The sequence below is a fragment of the Thamnophis elegans genome, chromosome 1, assembly GCF_009769535.1.
Source record: "Thamnophis elegans isolate rThaEle1 chromosome 1, rThaEle1.pri, whole genome shotgun sequence".
Taxonomy (NCBI): Eukaryota; Metazoa; Chordata; class Lepidosauria; order Squamata; family Colubridae; genus Thamnophis; species Thamnophis elegans.
The window spans coordinates 32560168-32582891 of NC_045541.1; the positions used below are offsets into that span (position 1 = coordinate 32560168).

At 39.3% G+C, this 22724-nt stretch overlaps 1 protein-coding gene across 2 annotated transcripts in view; it reads left to right on the plus strand.

The window, feature by feature from the left end:
• Nucleotides 1–8694: 8694 nt before the first annotated feature.
• The window catches only part of RBMS1 (RNA binding motif single stranded interacting protein 1), a 137598-nt gene continuing 123568 nt past the window's right edge, over nucleotides 8695–22724 (plus strand). Inside the window, exon 1 of one of the 2 annotated variants that reach the window (XM_032216089.1) lies at nucleotides 8695–9133. In XM_032216089.1, the coding sequence (XP_032071980.1) occupies nucleotides 9059–9133 (75 nt within the window). In that variant the 5' untranslated portion in view covers nucleotides 8695–9058. The remainder of the gene's footprint in view (nucleotides 9134–22724) is intronic. The other variant, XM_032216081.1, reaches the window with a different exon arrangement.

Below are 22724 nucleotides of genomic sequence, written 5' to 3' on the forward strand. Positions count from 1 at the left end.
TTCTGCCATGAGCAGCAACAACGGCAGCCGAGCTGGGAAAGGAGCGCTTTAGCAGGGCTGTGGAAGCCCTGTCAAAGCACACCTTTCCCGCGTCGGCGGCTGCAGGGACCGCCCCGTCGCTTTCTCTTCCTCCTCCTCCTCCTCCCCTTCTGCCATGAGCAGCAACAACGGCAGCCGAGCTGGGAAAGGGGCGCTTTAGCAGGGCTGTGGAAGCCCTGTCAAAGCGCACCTTTCCCGCGTCGGCGGCTGCAGGGACCGCCCCGCCGCTTTCTCTTCCTCCTCCTCCTCCTCCCCTTCTGCCATGAGCAGCAACAACGGCAGCCGAGCTGGGAAAGGAGCGCTTTAGCAGGGCTGTGGAAGCCCTGTCAAAGCGCACCTTTCCCGCGTCGGCGGCTGCAAGGACCGCCCCGTCGCTTTCTCTTCCTCCTCCTCCTCCTCCCCTTCTGCCATGAGCAGCAACAACGGCAGCCGAGCTGGGAAATGGGCGCTTTTGCAGGGCTTCCGCCACGCCCCCAAGGACCGCTGACCTCGCGCCTCCGTTTCTTCTTCTTCCCAGCCTTCCCAGTTAGCTTGCTTGAAGCTCCGAGGGGGCGGGAGGAGGGTCGCAGGAGTGGAAGTGGGGGGAGGTCTTCCCGGCCGGGAAGAGCTGAGAGGCTGCCGGCCCCTTTCGCAGGAAAGTTAACTTTTCTTGGCGAAATCCTGCCCCCCCCCCTGCGTGGGTGAGTGGTCGGCTGTCCTCTTCCCGTAAGCCGCCCGGAGTTACCAGGTGGGCTGCCCTATGCATTTGCGTGTGTGCGCTGGAAAGAGAGTGAAAAAGAGAGGGAGAAAAATATTATATATAGATAGATCAATCTTTCTCCACCTTGGAGACTTGAAAGTGTGTGGACTTCAACTCCCAGAAAGGGAGTTGGGAGAAAGGGAGAAAGGAGGAGAGAATGAAAGGAAGATGGGGGAAAGAAGAAAGAGGTAAGGAGAGGAGGATGGAAAGGAGAGAAAGAGGGGGAGAGAGGGTAGAAAGGGGAAGAGGAAGAGCAGGAGTAAGAGAAAGGGAAGGGAAGAAGGAAGGGGAAGGAGAGGAAGAAGGAGGAAAGTAGAGAAGGGAGGGAGGGTGAAAAGAAAGAGGTAAGGAGAGGAGGATGGAAAGGAGAGAAAGAGGAGGAGAGAGGGTAGGAAGGGATGAGGAAGAGCAGGAGAAAGGTACAGGAAGAAGGAAGGGAAAGGAGAGCAGGAAGGAAGAAAGTAGAGAAGGGAGGAAGGGAGAAAAGAAAGGGAAAATAAGGTGGTGTTATAACAGGAGGAAGGGATGGTAAACAAAGCAACCCAAACTGTATATTATAACCTATTAAATGAAATAATAAATGTCTAAGAATGATAAATGTTAAAACACTTGTAACCAAACGACATGCTATATGTGATGATGGGTTTTTTTCTTTTTGTTTTGTTTTTTTATTGTTGTGGGTATGTGTCGTCTATGTAACAAAAAAAATAAAAAAAATTATTTTTATAAAAAGGTGGAGAAACACTGAGATAGATGATAATGAGGGAGGGAGAGGGAGAGAGAGAGAGAGAGACCATAACTAGATAGACAGATAGGCAGGCAGATAGACGGATGGATAGAGAGAAAGAGAGAGAGATAGGTAGGCAAGCAGATAGATGGATGGAGAAAGAGAGAGGGGAAAGAGGGAGAGGGATACCATAACTAGATAGGCAGTCAGATAGACAGGCGGATGGATGGATAGAGAGAGAGAGAGGATGTATATAATTAAGGTGACCAGACGTCCCTAGCAAGGTCGCAGGCTGGCAGTAATGGTGTCCCTCTTTACCAATCTGAAAATCTGGTCACCTTACTTGTTTAGGTAATTCTGAGGTGGTTGATGGTTCTGTGAGTGCCTGTCCTTTATAATTTTCCACATTGCCTTGATGGTTTTTATTCCAGTGACTTTGTCTTTCCTGTTCTTAGGCTTAGGAAAAAAAAACTGGTTTCATTGGCAGTCTTTTTTTTTGGGGGGGGGGGATTTTTATTTTTTGGTGTTTTCCTAGCACTGTCATAGTTTGTGGGTGTGGGTGAGTGTGTAATGTCCCACAGTTATCTATGCATTAATAATGATCTAGTAATATTAATAATATCTAGTAATTAGTAATATCTAGTAATAACATCATCTTGGCCACTCCCACCAGGTCACATGGGTGGCAGGCCACTCCCATCCGGTCACATGGGCGGCAAGCCACTCCCATCCGGTCACATGGGTGGCAAGCCACTCCCACAAAGGAGGCCACGCCCACAGAGGTGGTTCGAACAATTTTTGAAACCCACCCCTGATTTGGGCCTAGTAGAAAAGATACGAAGATGAGAGAATCACCTGATAAAATTTTCCAACTAAGGGTTTCTGGTTTGAATCATGATTAACTTTCCACAAATCCCCATCTACACTGGTGCTTCTCTGAGGCAAATTATCCTTCCAAGAAATCATTGCTCCAGAAGCTGATCTATTTATGCTTTACTCCCACCATTAGCAGCAGGAAATACTTTAAAAAAAAAAAGAATCCTCTTATAGAGAGATCATCTGAACTAAGGAATGCTTTAAGGGTCTGAAAATGCCAGGAAATGCAATCTTAGCTGTCTTGCATAAAGTGGGGGCTGGATCTTAATAAAATGTAGGATGTAACAAGAAATTGCAGCAACAGAATCCACTAGTTCCCTCTAAAACAGAGATGGAAAGCCCACTTTTTCTAGGGAGTTCATCAGAAGAATGATTTAAAAAAGAAAAGAAAAAAAACTAAAGCAAAAATGTGCCACTGGTAAATTATTCTTCTCTGTCTTAGCATTTACGTGGTGCTTCTCTTCAGAACTACTTCCCAAAGATTCATGGCAGGAGATCCAATTCCCCACAGGGGTTTGTTACTACATCTTTCCCATCTGTCTTAGTCTTTTAGTTCTGAAGCAGCCTTGAACAGTTCTCACATCTTACACTAGCTTTTCCACTGCTCTGGATGCAATCGGATTCCTTGATTAAGCTATTCTCAAAATATAATTTATGGCATGGATTACTTACAATGGAAGGAAAAATGGTGATGGGAAAGCACTATGAAGTCCATCAAATATTACTGGAAAAGGGACTAATCTTTTCCCCAGCTATCCTGCTTAGTACTTCCCAAAACAAAGTAGGAGAAAGAAATTCAAAGATTTAGAAAGCATGGGAGAGTCGACACCAGCAAAAGCAAAAGACAGACAGCTGACTTTGCCTTTGCTAAATAAGGAAAAGGAGTAGGAACAGGCTGAGGGCTGAATTATGAAGAATGACATTTGTATCAGAAAGTTAGCCCAAGAGAATAAATCCTGTAGCATCCTAAACTCTTAACACATTAGTAAAGAATTAGCCTAGGTTTAAAAAACTAAAAGTAAGTTTACTTGTCCAGTTGTGTCCAGCTCTAGGGCACAGTATTTATCTCTGTTTCTTGGCTGAGGGAGCCAGCGTTGTCCAAAGACATTTTCCGTGGTTATATGGCGAGTAGGGCTACGTCCTAATGGCACATGGAACGCTGTTACTTTTCATCAAAATGGTACCTATTTATCTACTTGCATTTGCATGTTTTTGGACTGCTAGGTGGGCAGGAGCTGGGATGGAACAGGAGCTCAGACCTGTTGCATGGTACTCAGATCTGAAACTCGGGCTGTCAGCTTTCCACCTCACAATCTCAGCATCTTTAACTACTGAGCCATCACGCCCCCTTATTTAAAAAAAACTAGCATCCTCCAAATACATTGGTCTGTACCTCCAATGTTATAAGCTTGGCATTCACTTTCATATAACAGAAATCACTTCATCAGATGCACGGTTAACTTTAGATGACAAGTATATTCAGATGGCAAGTATATTCACTAAAGAAAGGAAAGCAGATAACAGTTCAATTTGCTATCTAGAAGGTATAAAAAAGTATACATGTAGTCCTTTGTTTCTCAGTTAGTGGCTGTTATTGTTGTGTCCGAGCCATGGCAACCACGTAGTGTCAATCAGCACCAGCATGTGCCTGGATTGGCTGATTCGCGTGGGCGTCATCAACAGAGGGTGTTGTCTGATTGATTGCCGGTTTGACAGCCGCACTATAAATAGCTGTCAAACCAGAGTTCTTGGTTCTGTTCTTATTAGATTGTTGAAGTAATAAATAAAGTGTGTTGTACCAGAAAGGATCGGCTCAGACTATTCTCATTACTCTGAGTATTTAATAGTTATGACGGTGATGAAAAAGTAACTTTACAACCTATCCTTCCATTTATGACCTTGACACATCTGTAAAGTATAGCTGAAGTAAAATAGTAACACATGTGCAATTTCACTTGGCAAATACTTTAACAACAGGTTACAATTTTGGTTACTAATTAAGGACCACTTGTCGTCCCTTGGGTGTTCCCATTATTATTGTAAAGAAACAACAGACATTCCATCATAATCAACTTTAATAAAACAAGTCTTCCACAATGAGATCTCTTGCAATTACTATTATTTGAGCTTGTTGAATGAGAAAGTTGAAAAACCAAGTTAGCATCTAAACACAATCTTGCTTTATATTTAAATATATGTACATATTTTAACATTTGAATCTTGTCATTGTTGTGCAACATTGTGGGCACTGAGACTTGTGCATACAGGTAGTCCTTGACTTCCAATCATTCGTTTAGTGACCAAAATTACAACTGCACTGAAAAAAGTGCAGACCTATGACCGTTTTCACACTTACAACTGCTGTAGTATCTCCATGGTTGCATGATCAAAATTTGGGCATTTGGTAACTGGCATGTATTTATGACAGCTGTACTTTCGGGGGGGGGGGCGTTCCATGTGATCATCATGTCATCTTCCCAGTTGACTTCTGACAAGCAGTCAGTGGGGGAAGCCAGATTCACTTAACAATTGTAGCAGAAAAGGGTGTAAATTGGGGACACAATTCACTTAACATCTGTCTTGTTTAGCCATGGAAATTTTGGACTCAATTGTGATAGTAAGTCAAGGACTACCTCTACATGTAAGTCTAACAAAAGAAAAAGGCTGCTGAGAATGTAATTTAAGTGGCCCTATGTGGGGATGATCTTGGGAGACAGGGGAAAAGACCCCCAACCAGGACAACAGAGGCAACTTAGCCTGCCAAAGTAGACATGGCAAACCTCACAAGAGACCCTCCCTAGTTTCTTCGGCTGTGAAGACTCAGAACTGTACTTTCAGACTTGCAAGGTGTCAACATTATAAGATAGTTGAACAGAAAGCATGTCCAGATGAACCAATGCTACTTTATTGTAAAGTTACATTATGAGAATCTTGCAAATATCTGAAACTACTGTAATTCAGTTAATATATGAAGATGTATGAGTCTCAGCTGTCTTAGCCAGTAAACTAAGAGATGCTTGGATATGTATTTTACTATCTCTTGAACTTGGGAGTGGGATAAATTAGATGTCAGGGTTCCAAATAATAGATCCATTACAAGCAAAAACTTCGAAGTAGGTGGATTCCTCAAAGAATAGCTTTATTGGAAATATATTGACACATATCTGGTGAAAACCATCTCTGAGGGGCCCCTTGGTTTTCATCTAATTAAAAGTAAAAGTTTTTCCCTCAATCCCAATCAATCAGCCTCATGGCCCAACCAATGCAGCTTCCGCTGGTCTGGTGACATCACTCCTCCTTTTCCAGCCAGGTGTGAGAACATCTTTAGTTCCCTAGAGAAACTGTTTTATTTTGACTACACAACCCCAGCTATCTCTTATCCCCCCCTCCCTCCCTCGCTCCAGTGTAATAGCACTGAAGCCTCAAGATGGCTACGGCCAGATCAGAACATAAGAATATGGGATCATAAATATCTTAAATCAGTGATGATTCTCAGTGATGGTGATTTCACACCTTTTTCACTGTTCATATGCATTTAAAGAATAGCATAATGGAAACTTTATTGAAAATCTGTATCTTTAGATTGACCACTTTTATACATTTAAATACTGCTTGGATGTGCAGTAGATGTTAGTATGACCTAAATTATTTTTCCTCCCTGTGCTGGAAACAAGAGAAAATACGTTATAACACACTCTTAATAACCAGTTCTTTTTCTGTCTTTTCAACTTCTTCCAGCCATATATCGTATTTTCAGAGTATAAGACACTCCGAAGTATAAGACGCACCTAGCTTTTGGGGAGGAAAACAAGGGAAAAATATCTGCCTCTGCCTCCCAGCAGTTTGCCTCCTTGCAACAAACAGCAAATAGTACAGGCAATATAGTTTGTAGTGTTACGTTTCATACTATACTTGTACAGATGCTATTAAAATTGATGTGCTTTCTGGGAGTATAGTTATTCTCTCCTATTTAAAAAAGATACAATAGCACTTGGTCTCTTCAGATCAAGCATTTATTGTAAAAATCTTCATTTTGTCTAGAACAATAATAAAGCAGCCTTTAAAAAAATAAGTCTAATAATTTGAACATTATATAGGAATTTATAGTTATTGATTTACCTCCTTGCAGCAAACAGCTTGATTAGCACAAGAAAAAAAAATCTGCCTCAGCCTCCCAGCAATTTGCTTCATGGCGCAAACAGCAAGTTTCACTTTCAATTTCAGCCAGCCTCCCGATCATCATCTGTTTCAGGCTGCAGGGATTGCTATGACCTATTGCTGGCTCTGCAAGCCCCATTTTCCCATTTGCTGCAAGGAGGTAAATTGCTGGGAGGCAGAGGCCAGTGGGTGGCAGAGGCCAGTGTATAAGACACACCCAAATTTTCACCCTCTTTTAGTGGGGGGGAAAGGTGCATCTTATACTCCGAAAAATACGTTAACTCTCTTCATACTCAACTATTTATCCAGTGGTTGTAAACATTTTTGGCATTTCTTGCTTTGCTTTTAAACCTTTCAGAAGTCCAGCACTGTGAGTACATATTCAGAATTGAGTCCCAAAGAACTTCCTGGGCTCTAAAGATAAAGGTTCCCCCGCACATATATGGTAGTCATTTCCAACTCTAGAGTGTGGCGCTCATCTCCATTTCAAAACCGAAGAGCCAGTGCTGTCCGAAGATGTCTCTGTGGTCATATGGCTGGCATAACTAAATGCCAAAGGCGCATAGAATGCTGTTACCTTCCCACCAAAGGTGGTCCCTATTTTTCTACTTGCATTTTTATGTGCTTTCGAACTGGTAGGTTGGCAGATGGGACAAGTAAAGGGAGTTCACACTGTTACATGGTGCTAGGGATTTGAACTGCCAAACCTTTCTGATCAACAAGTTCAGTGTCTTAGCCACTGAGCCACTGCTAATCTCATGTAAATGTGGTGTGTCACCTTCATCTTTTCCAGTTGTTAGCATTTTCTATGTGTCTGGTGAAGCTTCTCAGTATGGAAACATTATCTTCTTTATTCACTCACCCAAGAAAAGGATGATGTTTGGTTAGGAATAAGAACATTAGCCTAAAAAAAGTAACCCTGAAACAGTTGTACAAGGAATTTAGTAAGTATATTAGATGAATTTTGAAGATGGGAAATCCCCATGAAGTTGTAGAAAATATCATGGGAAAAGTTTCACTGTACAATCGTATCACCACCATCATTTTAGCCATCGCCCATCTACCGCAGGATGAAGGCCTCTTGCGCATGTTTGTTGGAACCCATTCTTGAGTTTTAGGTTGGGAAATCGGAAGGGAGAAACCTCCTACCAACTGCTAAACTAGTAACTCTTATTTCCCCGCTTGTGCCCCAAGTACATCAGTCATTGTACATCCGAGGCCAGCCGCTTAAAGGACAAGCTGTACGTCTCTGAAAAAGACCGCCCCCAAAAGAACATTTTTTTAAAAAGACGCACAAGAGTTCTCCTCGGGCAGCATCGTAAAAACCCGCACTGTAGAAATCCCGGGGAAAATGCTAAGGCCCCATCAATTTTGCACCAGTGACAAGCGGCAACGGGAGTTCTTTCTAAGGGCCAGCAAGAGACGTATCCGCCTCCTGTCCTACAGCGAGGAGCCTGAAAAGGAGCAATCGCGGTAGTCAGCAAGCAAGAGGAGTTTCCCCCTCCGCCTGTTGGGGAGATTTGCAACCCGGGCGAGGGTCGCAATTACAGTTGCCCTTGCCTTCCAACAATCCCTCCTTAAGACGACTCCGGCAGAGCTGGTGAGTCCGAACCCGCCAGTTCTCACGCCCCGGTCCTTCGTCGCGGGGTCTCTGAGTCCTCCGGCGCCGCCTCGATGCCCACCCCCGCACCCCCTATCCCCGCCGAAGTATTCGCCACCTTCCTGCTCGGATCTGCTCTCCCCGTGTTTGCCGCAGCGGCTTTCCCCCGACTCCCCTCTCGTAGGAGAAGCCCATCCCACCCGCGGAGCCCAGACTAGGGATCGAAGCGCCGCCCCGCTCCTCCTCGCGCGCGCCGCCCCTTTCTCCCCCTCCCTGGCCTGCTTCTCAATCCCTCCTTCCTTCCCTCAGCCGTTCTGCTCTCCCATCTCTCTTTTCCTCCCCAGCCCGCCTCCCGCTTTCCTTTCGCCCCTTCGGTTGGCAAGGAGTCCTTTGCCGCATCCGCAGTTCGCACTTGTCTTGACCGCTTCCCTTAGCAGCGCTGGGAACCGACCGGGCGCTACTCCCTCTCTCGTGAGGCGGGGGGGGGGCGGGGGGAGAGAAAAAACTCTTGGAGCGGGCGCGCGCTCGTGCTCGCGCGAGTCCCCGGGCCGAGAGAGAGAGAGGGAGAGAGGGAGGGGGCGAGCGAGCGCTCTTGTCCTTGGTGCCCTCTGCAGCTCCCTTCTCTTGCCGCTGCTCCCACCGGCTGCCGCCTTCCAAGGGTCGGAAGAAGGAAAGGAAAGGAAAGGAGGATTGGGCTCGGCGGAGAAAGCGGGAGCGCACCCAGACCGTCGCCGTCGGGAAGAAAGAAGCCCGAGGAGGGGGAAGAGCGCGAGGGAGCCAGCGAGCAGGCGCGTGCGGGGAGGGGAAGGAGCGCGAGCCCCCTCCCTTTCGCCATCGCTTTCCTCTCTCCCCCCCCCCCCCCTCTCTGGTCAAGTGCCCTCCCTCATCCCTGCGCTGCGGGCTCCCTTATTCCAGCTTCATGGGCAAAGTGTGGAAACAGCAGATGTACCCCCAGTACACCACCTACTACTACCCCCAGTATCTGCAGGCGAAGGTATGGTGCGGTCGCCGGGCAGGGTCTTTCGCCTTCTTTTTCTTGCCAGAGAAGGGCACCGGGGGCGGGCAGGGCAGGGCAGGGCTACACTTTGCAGTCTTGCTAACTATAGCTTCGGAGGAAGAGGAAAGGAGGATTGGGGGGGGGGGTTCCTGGGGCGGGGAGGAGGGGGCTCTTAGGGTGGCATCGGGTTACAGGCGCGCTCCCTGTTTGGGGGGGGGGGGCGCACATAGCGCCGGCAGCCTGACTCTGCCTCGCCTGTTCCCTTTTAGATGTACGTGATTGTGTGTGCGTGTGTGTGTGTGCTAGGGAAGAAAAGAAAGAAAAGAAATGTAGCAGGCTTTCGAGCGGAAGCGCCGGGGTCTTGACAGCATCCTTCACCTTCCTCAGACTGATGTCCTCACGGTCCCCTCCCAGCCATTCCTTTTTCTCTGACTCTTGACCCCTTTCCTTAACTGCCTCCCCTGCTCTTTCTTACTCTCCCCCCCCCACTTTCTTCCTACGCCCAAAGATAATTCGATTTTTTCTCCCCTCCTTCTGATACATATCCCAGTTGCTCCCCTCCTCCTCCCCTTCCCATGGTTAAATAGAGATCGGTGTCCTGATAGGCATTTTGTTGGCTCTGGGAATGTAATGAAACCTCCCTTTTCCTTCCCCTTAGGTTTTGTATTCTGAGCAGAAATAACAGGATTAAGTTTTATCATCCCGTATCCCCAATTTACTGCTTTTTCTCTCTTACCATAACTTTCGACTAACCAGGAAACTACTTTAAACTCGGGAACTAGTTGGATTAGGAGAGATAATACTTACATATGCACATACATACATACATTTCCCGAAGAACCCCGAGTTTTATTTTAAATAATAAAATCATCCATCTTGAACAAGATAATGAAAGTACAAATAATTAAAACAAAATTATTTTTTTGAAAGCATCTATGTAGGCAATCTGTTCCCGGAATGTTTTATTCTGCAAATTTCAAAATCTGCTTTTGGAAAAGGTAACGTTTAACTGGCCTGTCTAAATTAAATTGGTTACCAGAGTCTCTGCCATACATTTTGCTTTCTCCGCATTACTGAAAAGAAAAACGAAGTGGAGGTTGATACGTTAATTTTTCCCAAGATCTTTGACATCTCTGGTATGTGTCTGTGGATGCATGTGGAATGTCCAAAACTGATCAGTGTAGCTGCTCTGGCAAATCATGCTGCAAATCTGGCAAATGCAGGGAGATTGCATTCTCTGTCTGGAATATTTGATATCTAAGTGTTCTCCAGTGAACAGCGCTGCGTGAAACATGCGTGCACACAATATGTCACATGTGTAGTCTATTCTTCTTGAATTGCAATAATACAGCACTGGATATGAAGATTCACTATCACAGCTTTTTAAAAAAATATGTTTATTCATATCTTAGGGTCATCAGTAAATGTTAAAATGCTCTATAAATTATCTATCTTTCTATCTGTCTGTCATCTGCCTACCTATCTACCTACTGACTGATCTGCCTACCTACCTACCTACCTATCTACATACCTACCTACCTACCTACCATAGTCATCTGGAAGCAGAGCATTCAGTACTGTTCATTATATTAATCTGATGAATCACATGGCTACATCAGCTACATTCCAGTTTAAGGTGTATGTTATCTATGAATTATCTTGATTGTGAGAATTACAACCAAAGCTTTCCTCCATGTGTATATGAATTACAAATGAAGCAATTATGAGTGGCAAGAATGCTGAGTTTATGGTTGTTGGGAGTAGAGAGTATTCAAGAGCTCCTCTAGCAATTGTGGGTTTTCCCTTAGAGGGTTCTTAGCTTTTTGTTTTGAGAACCATGGATTTCTTTTACTTGGTGTCCTTTGTAGTAAGGAGACATTTTCATTTTGAACTTGACAAATGCATCTGAAATCGAATTGCTCCACATCAAGTTGTGAATCATAACATTTCCACCAAAAGTAGACTCATGTATAAAATATATGACCTTTTGAATTTTGACCTTTTTTTGAAGTGATGGTTGATAAATTTTATAAGGATTGATAATGTTTCATTTTCAGTAACACAATAATTCAAATGCATAATGACATGTGATTTAATATCAGTGGGACTTACATTCATGTATGGGTGGTATATACTCAAGCTCCTACATGGCAGTGCAAACTAGAAGCCTATATGTCATTTGAAAATAAACAAACACAACAATTGCCAACATGCTACATTATGAATAATTAATTTAAAAATACAGGTAACAAAACCACATTTGTGCACAAGAATGTTTTTCCGATTCATTTTTGTATGCCATTATGGTAACAGTAAAGAAACTGCATACATATTTTAATATGGCTAGTGCAGTCTTTCTTATCCTTTTGCACTGTAAATAATTGAAGAGAGAAACTGTAATAAGCTTGCACTTGTAATTAGGATATCATCCACAGAAAAGCCTTAAGGACCATCATCTGAAAATGTGTTTCCTCTATAAAGTATTTAATATTGATTTATGCTACAGTCAATGACATCTCCAAAACATGTATTGCAATAATCCCTATTAAAATTATAGTCTTTATCTCTTTGCTTGATAAAAGAAGTACACACAGCCATTTAGCCTACATATGTGAACTATTATGGTACATACGATGATTGTATTCACAATTCACAATTCCTGTTTCAGTGTGATTCTGTCTGGGGAGGAGGGGAATGCAGGAAAGACAACAAATTAGAGACAGTTGTGGTTGAAAAGGGACAGACATCCCAGCAATAAGCTCCATTAGTTCCAGTGCCTTCAGGTTTGTCACACATCAGTAAACTTCCACATGCTTTACATATTATATTGAGATAAATTTTAATAAACTTTTTAGAAAGCTGTTCCAAATAAAAATTGCATAGCAACTACTCCATGATTATCTGTCTACAGTTAAGCAGAGAGAGAAAAAATGAGGGAAATGTCCAACCCTACAGAGTGTAGGCTGCAGGGAAATGATCTACTCAAATATCAGATATCAGATCTACTCAGACAGATCTCTAGCCCATCTCAGAATGACCAATCAGATGCCCGTAGTAAGCTGGTAAATTGCTTCTGTCCTCTTTCTACTGCTAAGTTCAAAGTGACTTCTAGTGTGTAGAGTCACATCAGTTGTGAATATGACCTATAGCTATAAAAATAAAAGCAACAACAAATTAACGTGCAACCTATGGTCAATAGAAATCGGGGTTTCATTTAAAGAGTCTTAATTTAGTAGAATAGAGCAATTACCAATTTCAAACCAAAATACAATGGATTTATATTTTCTAGTGATTTTAAGACTCTATCCTATTTAAAATGTATAAAGCTGCTGGAACGATTCTGTCTCCATTTTTAATATCTTCATTGCAAATAGTCATGAAACATTTTAATTATTTCTTCAGTATGGATGAAAGCACAGAGCTGTAGACCTTGCTATGATTTAGTATTCCTGTCTCCAATTTAAAGAGTAAATTTTGTGGATTAAGGACAGAATGACTTTCCTCAGAATAGGAGGAGTTAGTTAAATAGTTATTGAATAATTCATTTAAGATAATTCATTTTTAGGAAGTTATTGGGAAGCAGAATAATTTTATTACTGACAATTCGCAGATTAACACATAAATCTGAACTATTTCAATTGAAAACTAAATACTAGCATTTTTCTTCTTGAAGGACTTGTCTTTGGCTGGATTCTTCTCAGAATAGTAAACATGGTTGTGAACCAACTTAATTTTTGCAATAAAACATGAGCGTTCACATTAATATTCAAAAAGGGCCATTTGTAAACATTGATATCTATATAGCAAATCTGTACCCTTCTCTAAAGATTTTTTTAAATATAAAGCTACATAATAGTTGCTGAAAAGGAGTATCCCATCTTCCCTAAAGGACAACTACATTTTCACACACACACACACACCCTATTTTAGCAGCTCCAGGCATCTATGCAAAATATTCAGTGAGAAAATGTTAGGCCAGCATTCCTATTTAAAGAGATATTTAGCATATTTTTTCTAATTTCTTATCATATGGTCATAAACTAACTCCATCATTAAATATGTTGAGTTGTAACTTCATTGCTTTATTTTAAAATTAATCATTTATTCACACTGAGACTAAGCACCACATGATCTCTGTAATAAAATAATTATATCAATACATCATTTTGTTTCAATATAATCATTAACCCCCTTTTTTCCTCATTGAAACTTATTGGATTGATTGTATAAAAGAGTTTGGAATAAACAAAGTGAATTATGTTCCAGAATACATCTGCAAAATTTACATCATAATGTGGAAAGTTGTACATACGTGGTGTTGAGAATTTAATGTTAGACCCATTTCTTAAATTAAAATTTTACAAGAAATACTTTTAACAATTTATTTTAGAAGAAATGTTGACTGGGAATCTCATTTGAATGTGGACCAACTACAGGCAGAGCAAGATTTATCACAGAAAAGTAATACTTTATAATTTATTTCATTTCATCATAGAGAAAAAGCTATGGCAAAATACTCTACCAGGAGCAATGGGAACAGTTGCTCTAAGGAGAGGAGTAACTATTCTGAATTCAGGAACCCTGATGTTGATCTGGAGAATGAATGAATAAAACAAATCAATTGGGGGAAAAACCTCTATAAACATTTCTTGGATAGCTACTTGTATAATAGCATTTCTGATTACTTATCAACTTTAAAACAATCTGAGGATATTTTGATGAAATCTACTGCCTTTCTCACATGAAACTTCATTTTTCAAAAAGGAACTATACCTATATCACCTAAGCAGAAATTTGCTTGACAGCAGGAGTTCCCCTTTCTCTTTGATGTCTTTCCTGGAGCCATCCCCTAGTCTTCTAAGGTTTGAGGAGTGTGGAGGCAGGAGAATAATCTTATACAGTGTTGTTCTTTTTGACAGTCAAGCATAATTAGATACAATCCATTTCCTTACATGCCAGATTATTAATCAATATAACAAAATGATTCTTTTGATATGGCTATAGCCCCAAATTAATAGGGTTTATTGTAAAGGGCTGTATCTGGCTGTGGTCTGCCAATAGTAAGGGGTGAAGCATGAGTGTTTAAAGAAACATTATACTAATCAGATTCTCTTAATAAACCCACTGGGTCACTTCCATTTTCTCAGGACTTTATTCTTAAAAGAGGTGTTTAAAGGAGTAGCACAAATTCTCTTTGAGGCATCAAAATCTAAGCTTCTGAAATCTGACCAGATTATCCATTGCTTCATTGCTGTAAGGTTATGCTGGGGTCATTTGTCATCTTTGTACCAGATTGCTTATTAGCGTTTCAGTCATTTAATCTGTAAGCACCCTGTGGTGTGGTTCTTCTTCTGATTCTTAGTGTAAGATTTGTTAGGTAGATGAGGTTTTCCTGTTGAACCTACAAGTTAAATATACTTCAGTCTCCAGGAAAATGATGAAATCCAACTTAAATCTCAAATGTATTACCCTCATTTGCACCAATTCTTTCTCCAGCTTTCTTTTAAAAACCTATAGTTTATTTGTCAATTTTGGTGAAAGATCTCTATGAATAATGATGCAATATTATTGTTATAATTTATTTTTTATCCCTTTTAATGTTTAGTGGTTTTGCTGTTTGCAAGTTGCCCAAAGCCTAGATCAGATCAGTGACAAACAAATTTAATAAATAAATAAATATTGTCTACTTGGACTGGATGATGATTGTAATTCTAAATACTTCTCTAATTATTTCAATGCTGGTCCTGTTGAACTTTAATGATCAGTGATTTCTAATACATTTTCCCCTTGCTAATATTGTCACAAGAAGTACACAATGCCAACTATACTAACTGTAGTAAAAGTGTTCTGCAACCCACTTATTTCTTGCACATTTTACTGTTTAAGCAGTGATGAACTGAAAATCAACTTCTTGAGTGTTTCTTTAAAATGCTACATTAAATGTATTTTCTATTTTTTGTATTGTTTTTTTCCCCAGTGTTTAGAATGAAGCCAGGTTTCCTGTACAATTCTGGAACATAACAGAATATGTTAGATTACTTTGTATTTTCAATATTTATATTTATTTGTTTATTTGTCTACAATATTAATGTACTGATATTACATAATGAGGCTTTTTCAGTGATGCAATGTCCTGCAATGAAGTATAAGAATTAAAACAAAAAGAAACACAAGTATATTTGTTACTTTTTCCAAGGATATTTGTCATGGTTTGGGGCAAGAGGTAAAATAATACAGGTTTTAAGGACTGAGGCTGGACAGGAGTGAGCTAACAGTTTCCAAGCTCAGCTGCCCATTACATAAATGTATCTTGAGTGTCTTGAGACTATCAAGTGATCCAAAAGTACCTGTTAATTCACAAGGAAGAACCTTAGTGTTTAAAACTTGAGCTCCCAACTCAAATTGTCTCCAGGGCTGAATACCCTGGATCAGTTATTTAGCAGAGGAAGCTAATATAGAAAGTACATCAGTAAGAATTCTGTTAAATCAATTCCGATCATGATCCGCTCATCATTTTATTGACTTTCTTCTCAGCTGAAGCATGGGCTACATTGGTGGTATAGAACTACTCTGTATGCACTAAACCATGAAAAGTAATTAAACAATTGCTGGCAACATAATGAATGATGAATATATTATATATAGCTGGACTTAACCATAAATGTTGTGCTTAACTGTGCAACATTGATTCTTATGTGCAGCAAATTAATATTCACTCTCTGCGAAACTGATTATAGTATGTGAATAAAACATAAAGAGGCCCCTTTTCTTTTTATGAGATTAACCAGTTATTATTTATGAAGTGATTACAATTCTGGCTATTTTGTTTCATTGCTTGCAGATTGTTGATAATTAATCCTTCATTACAAACACTGAGAAAGTTACCTGGAAAAGAACAATTTCACAACAGTTTCTGTCTTATTTTCACTTATAGTGTAGAATTTGACTCCATGACCTTTATATATAGTATATAATTAAGAACTGTGAATTTGTCTTTTTTTCTTTCTTTCTAAAAATCCACTTCTGTTTTGGATTTCTCTTTCTTTTGCTTTGTATTTGTTATTTTAAAAGCACAATATAATAATAAGAGTATCTCCAGCATTCAGGAAGATTTCATTACTCTATTTCATTACTTTACACTGAAACAACAGTGTCCAAAGTGAAAGCTTCAAGGTCAGGACTGATTGGTTGCTGAAACAGAGCTTTCAAGCTCAAATCACTTCCTGAGTGGTCATAAAAACCCGACTGAGTTCAAAATACTTCGTAATTGATGTTTATCCTTACATATTTGATTTGAGTGGGTTTTGGAGAAATTTTTGAAAATTGTGCCTTGGCTCAATCAGAGAGGCAGCCACAGAGTGATAATTTGCTTAGGTGTTTTTGTACTTGGTGTTCGTGACATCAGAGGAAAAGATAAATGATGCTATAGGTAAAATGCAATTATACAATCAAAGTTTGTTCAACAGCTCTTATCCTTTCCTTATACCAAAGTTGAACAAACATTTTTTAGTTGAGCAAAGTGATCTTTTTTTCTGGAAGGGGAAAGTTTTTTATCGGGAGTTGATGTAAATTGAGCCTGTCAAACATTAGCTGAGGCCATTTTTCTCTTACTTGAGGGCAGTGTTTGTCAATCTTGGCAACTGTAAGATGTGTGGACTCCAACTCCCAGAATTGCCTAGCCAGAAGAGCGGCAACCAAGACAACAGTTGGATAAAAGAAATCTGAGCCCTGGGCAGAAATGTAATTTTAAAAAAGCATCTGACTCTCCCTAGGTATCATGAAAATAAAAAGAGGGATAGGAAAGCGCATCAGTCTTGCAAGATTCTATTACAATAATCTTTCTATTCTATTCTATTTTCTTTCTACATATGCATGCATGCATACATACATACGTGTGTGTGTTTGTGTGTATGTATGTTCTAGCATAACTCTGGAACTCCTTGAGCAATTTCAACCAAACTTGGTACACAGATGACTTACTCCCTGGGAAAAATATGTGTGTGTGGGGGGGGGTGGTAAAACACCCCTAACACCCCTTGGGGTGTGTGTTCTGTTAAGATACAGCATGTTGTGCCTTAAAATGACTTCTACTGTACAGCGCAATAGAATTGCCATGGTAACAGCTTCACAATACTCTACAAGGGGGCTCCCTCTGGTAAAGGGGGAAAATCCTTAAAGCCATTAAAAATTATGTTTGGTCCAGACATTTTCTCCCAATAAATAAATACAAGGGCAACTCCTGGTTATCAACTATCCTATAATAAAAAAATATTGGCTTTCTACAAGTTTGGCTTACATTGGAAGGTTTATAGGTGGGAAGAGAACACAGTACAGTTGGAACTAGGTTCTGGAGCTGCTTCTCTTCACTCTTCTGAGAGCTTTCCTACCCAGATAGACATAGTCTTGCTTTGCAAAAGGAAACAGGGTTTTATTCTTTTGCCTTTCTCCAATATCTTTCACTGATTTTTTTTCCAAGTCTTTTTCAATGATCCTTTTCACCAAGCAGTTGGCTATTATGGCATTGTAGAGTGGGGAGGAAATGGTGTATTTTTAAAAGCAATGTTTCCCCTGATTTGCCTCTACAGTTTTAAATTAGAGAGGTATATTTGGGTTTAATGGAGAATAATGAGCAATTATCTCGGTTCAAAATTAGTTACATAACTTCTAGTTTTATATATATGTATGCATGTATACTGGTAAAATTCCAATGTAGTTTTAGCTACTCTAAGCCCACTGATTTCAATGAATGGGTTATGACTATATTAAATGCTGATGACTCTGTCTATTTTTACAGTAGCCCTTAGCCTATTGATTATTGGTGCTTGTGTAATACAATTCCTTCCTATCCAGTTTCCCAATCTAAATTGGGCCCCCAGAGGCTCTCCTTTTCTGTAAAGGAGAAGCCCAACAGTACCCCCATCCTACCCCCATCAGCACAGAAACAAAGAAAAAAGTCCCAGAGAAGTAGGTGAGGTCTTTGAAGAGCCAATTCTAATTTACAGATTTGAGATTTCCCATACTCTACCTAAAGCACTTCCCATTCATTAGCTCTGTACATTTTCATACCCCTGGAAAAGAGGCCAGTACTATTTCAGGATAATAGTGTTGGCTAAGAATGAGAGTAACGCCTAAAGCAACTTAATGAGGTCATGGTTAAGTGATACTTTGAATGAAGGACTTCCTATTGTGTAGTCTTGCTTTTATGCATTTGTTACAACTGTTTTTAGAATGTAAAGTAGAATGTTCAGGGACCTGTAGTGTGCAGCTGGTAGATATAATCTGTCTTTAATTACAATGTGTGTGTGTGTGTGTGTATGTGTGATAAAGTTCTTAAAAAGAAAGATTAAAAACTAAATATTTAGAATAAAGAAAATAGTCCCTTCTTGTTTACATTTGCAACATAAATTTGAATGACCTTTATACAGTCTAGACAATTTTTCTGGTGTCATTTTATAAATATTCTCTTTAACATTGTAATATAAATTTCAATTGCTTTAACCATATATTCATTTGTAACCAAAATACCATTTTAACCCATTTATATTGTTCTCATTCTTCTTTTTCAAATTTCTCATTCTTCTTTTTCAAATTTCTCATTCTTCTTTTTCAAATTTCTCATTCTTTTTCAAATTTCTCATTCTTGTTTTTCAAATTTCAGTAGAAGTCTATACCTTTCAACAATATATGTTCATCATTTGTAGATAGTTCTCTTTCAAATCAGTCTTATAATAGACAAAACAAAGAGTTCTTTTATCTATTTTATTTTTTTCTAATAAATGCTCATAGCAAACCTATTGACAAGTGCATCCCCTTGTTGCCAAATCTTCGTTTGATTTTATATTGCATTCTCCTTAACAGAATTCTTAAGGAATATATGTCACATTAAGTTAGCATTTATATTTACTTATCATTTCTCCCCCATAAAATGCTTCTTGTGCTAAGAGCCACAAAGCTATTTTGGGGCACAATCTGAGTTTATATCTATTTGGTGTCAGGGTTCCAAGTAACACCCCCCACGAACCAGGACTCAGAGGCTTGAAATTCCTCAAAGTTCCATTTTATTAGAGATGTCATATTGGCACATCTGAGAAAACCCAAATCTGTAAGCTTCCAGGTTTTGCCCCCTAAGTCCAAGCCTCTACCCAGCATCCACATGTCCATCACATGGCCCAATCAGGAACTGTCCCAAATGGAGATGCCTCCCAGTCACACTACTCAAGGTGCAGGGCAAGATGTCCTTGACTCTCTGAGAAAGAAATGTTATTTAGACTATATATCTCCATACTCCATATAATCCCCTTCCCATTTTCCTACAACATTGAACATGGCAGACCTGAAGGCCCAATGCAAAAGATGGTTTCCAGGCCTGACATTTGGCATATCTAACAAAGTGATTTTTAAAATCACATTAACCTTAGCCTTACTATACCATAAACATCCATGCCACACAACAATTCACAAGTTTATTAAAAAGGAAATTTATTTAAAATAAATGGTACATTTGATTTAGATTTTATTACCATATTTATTTGGTGAATTTATATAGTCACCTATCTCACACATCTGATTTTGGACAATACACAAAAGAATACAACAAATAAAAACAGCAACAAAAAGCAAAATTAAATTAAGTAAAATCATGCAAAACTATGAAACTATAATTTTCAGGGAAAGCATACCTATTTGCTAGCATTACAACCATGTTGCAGGCTCCATCCAGTATCCATTACTGGTCTCACCCCAGACCAGGTAGCAAAACCATGTCTTAGCCCTTCCAGAAGACCAAAAAGGTCAATTGCCAATTGAGCTCATTGGAAATAATGTTTCAAAGGGGAAAAAACAAAAGTTTGATGGAAAATTTATACTTTGGATCTTGTTTCCACTCTGCAAGAGTTCAGGTACTTTGGAAAATTAGCACTGTATTTAACAATGGTAAAAAAAAAAAACTTATTTCTAAAAAAAAGAAAGACATAGCAATAGTTATGGCACTTAGTCTTATATACCACTTCACATGCTTTACAGCCCTCTCTAAGCAGTTTACAGAGTCAGCATATTGGCCCTAACCATCTGGGTCCTCATTTTACCGACTTTGGAAGGATGGAAAGCCGAGTCAACCTTGAGTGAGAATTGAACTTCTGGCAGTCAGCAGAATTAGCCAGCAATATTGCATTCTAACCATTGTACCCACCACAATAAAGACTACAGGACAGAAATCCTGAGTGAATGCAGTTTTTAAAAACGTGCTTTTCTGAATAAGTTATGTGCTTTTTAGCTAGTTAGAACATAACATTGGTTTATGTCTAAATATTTTAATTCATCTGTACTTTACCACTAAACACATTTAATATAGGGCAAATTCATTTTAGAAATTCATTTTACTATTTTGAAATTTTAATTATCAGCATTGGCTCCAGACCACATTGAATGTTAATCTGATAATATTTGAGTCAGTTTCAATTACAGGGCATATTGCCCTCCAACAGTCTTAATTCTGCCCAAAAATAAGCATTTTTAAAGATGAGAAATAAGTTGTATTACCACTGAAAATTCAACAACTTACAAGAGAGTTATTCGTCATTAAATTATTTTTTTTGCACTGCAGAGGAAAGTTGAGCATCCCTTCATTAGGACAAATATAATTTGCAAAATGGGAGTTAGATGGGAGGTTCCACTGGGTAATTTGCATATTGTATTAACATATCATGTGCTTTGCTGCCTCTAATGAGTTGTATAAACAATGTGATTTTTAAGGGGTGATGAACCTAGCCAATTTTGTTTAAGAAACCCTAAGTAAATTTAGTTTAGCATAAAGTCTAAACCAATGGAAGTTAATCTGATTTTAACTTTTTAAATGCTTTATTTGGAAAGTCTGCTTTTCTTTGGCTAGAATATAAACAGAATGTGAGTTGTTTTCAGAATATTTTCATATTAAATCAAATGGAAAGGTTTCAGGACTGAAAAGTGTTGTCTTGAATTCAAACAGTTGCTTTGAGTTGGGAAGTTACCTTGTGTTCATGATGCACCACTCCAACCATTAACAGGGGCAGTGGTATTAGTTGAAAACAATCCAGTTTAAAGATGAGAACATTTCAAGGGTGATTAGAGCATCCAGCCTACGGGCCCCAGTTTGACACCCCTGCCCTATACCATTCCAGACAAATGGCTGTTCAGTCTCTTATTGTTATCTATTTCCACAACCTACAGTTCATTATTTTGCTACTCTATAGGTATAGTAAACTGCCTGTTTGCAAGGAAGGTCAACCAAAATACATCTTGGTATCCCTGAAACTTTGCCAAGAGGTGCATAATAAATTTGCTGTAACAAATCTGCATTCTGTTTTAATTTAGTTGATGTTGCCATGCATTGCCTTGTGAATTAATATTTAGTCATGGGTCTTGCATCCAAGTAAAGTGACATTAGCCACATCTCTGCCAGGTTTTTGGAAGTCACTTAAAACATGGTTATCTCCACAGTTTGGGGATCTCAGGGAGATGGAGAACTCGTGAGATGGCTATGTTGTACATAATATCAAAGATGCTCTCTCTTAGTCCATTGAATTACTATTAATGTTTTTATATGCAGTGGTTTTTAATGAATTACATTCATGAGATGGATGGTTATATAAATAGGATTAATGGATGGATGGATGGATGGATGGATGGATGACTAAAATGACGAAACGGGTACTTAAATTTTTTTTTTTTCAAGCTATCATATATAAACAGAATCTTATTCTAGGACTAGAAGTGGTAGATTTTAATCGTATAAGAGAAAAAAAATCAATCAAAAGCATGAAGTTAGATTCAGAAGTTCAGGAAAAGAATGTAAATGCTAAAGAGAAGTAACAGTTGCTTTTGGTTTTGCACACAAAGCATGAGCCCGCTTATTGTGCTGATCTTGGCAAATCTTACATAGTGTTTACAATAACGTTATGGAAATTTGCCTAGTACTGGAGAATGCACAAATAAACCACATAGTTGTATGATTTTCTTGTGTCAGCATGCTGCTAAAGACAGCCATTGTGTCCCTATGATAGACATTCTTCGATTTTTTTCACATAAACAGGAATAGAAAACAGCTATTTGTTACTGTCCTCTATGCTCTCTAAAAGGATGGAAGATAATATTTTAGACTGAACATACTGAAATTAGACTGAAATTAGAAATCAAGTAATACATAATGAAAAACTAAGATATTTATGCCATCGTGCTTCTATTTTTTAATTTTCAGCAATATCCATAATCTATTCAACTACTACACATATTGTAATATTAATCGGTATTCTTTCACTTCATCTCCCTATAGGAAGTATAAGTAAATGTCAGCATTTTTTGTCCTTCCAAGAAAGTCCCTTATGAATATAAAAGATTAGCACACAAAAGTACTAATACCTTTTACTGAATATCTTTTTTTACTAATATCTTATTTGAACGTGCTTTAATTATATTTGATGTCAACCATATTGATAGGTGACAGTCATGCTGATATGTTTATTGTAGAGTATCAGATTTCTTGCCAAAATTCCAAACAATAAAACAAACATACGCCAAGTAGGTATTCCTATCACCTTGTATATAAATGAGAAAT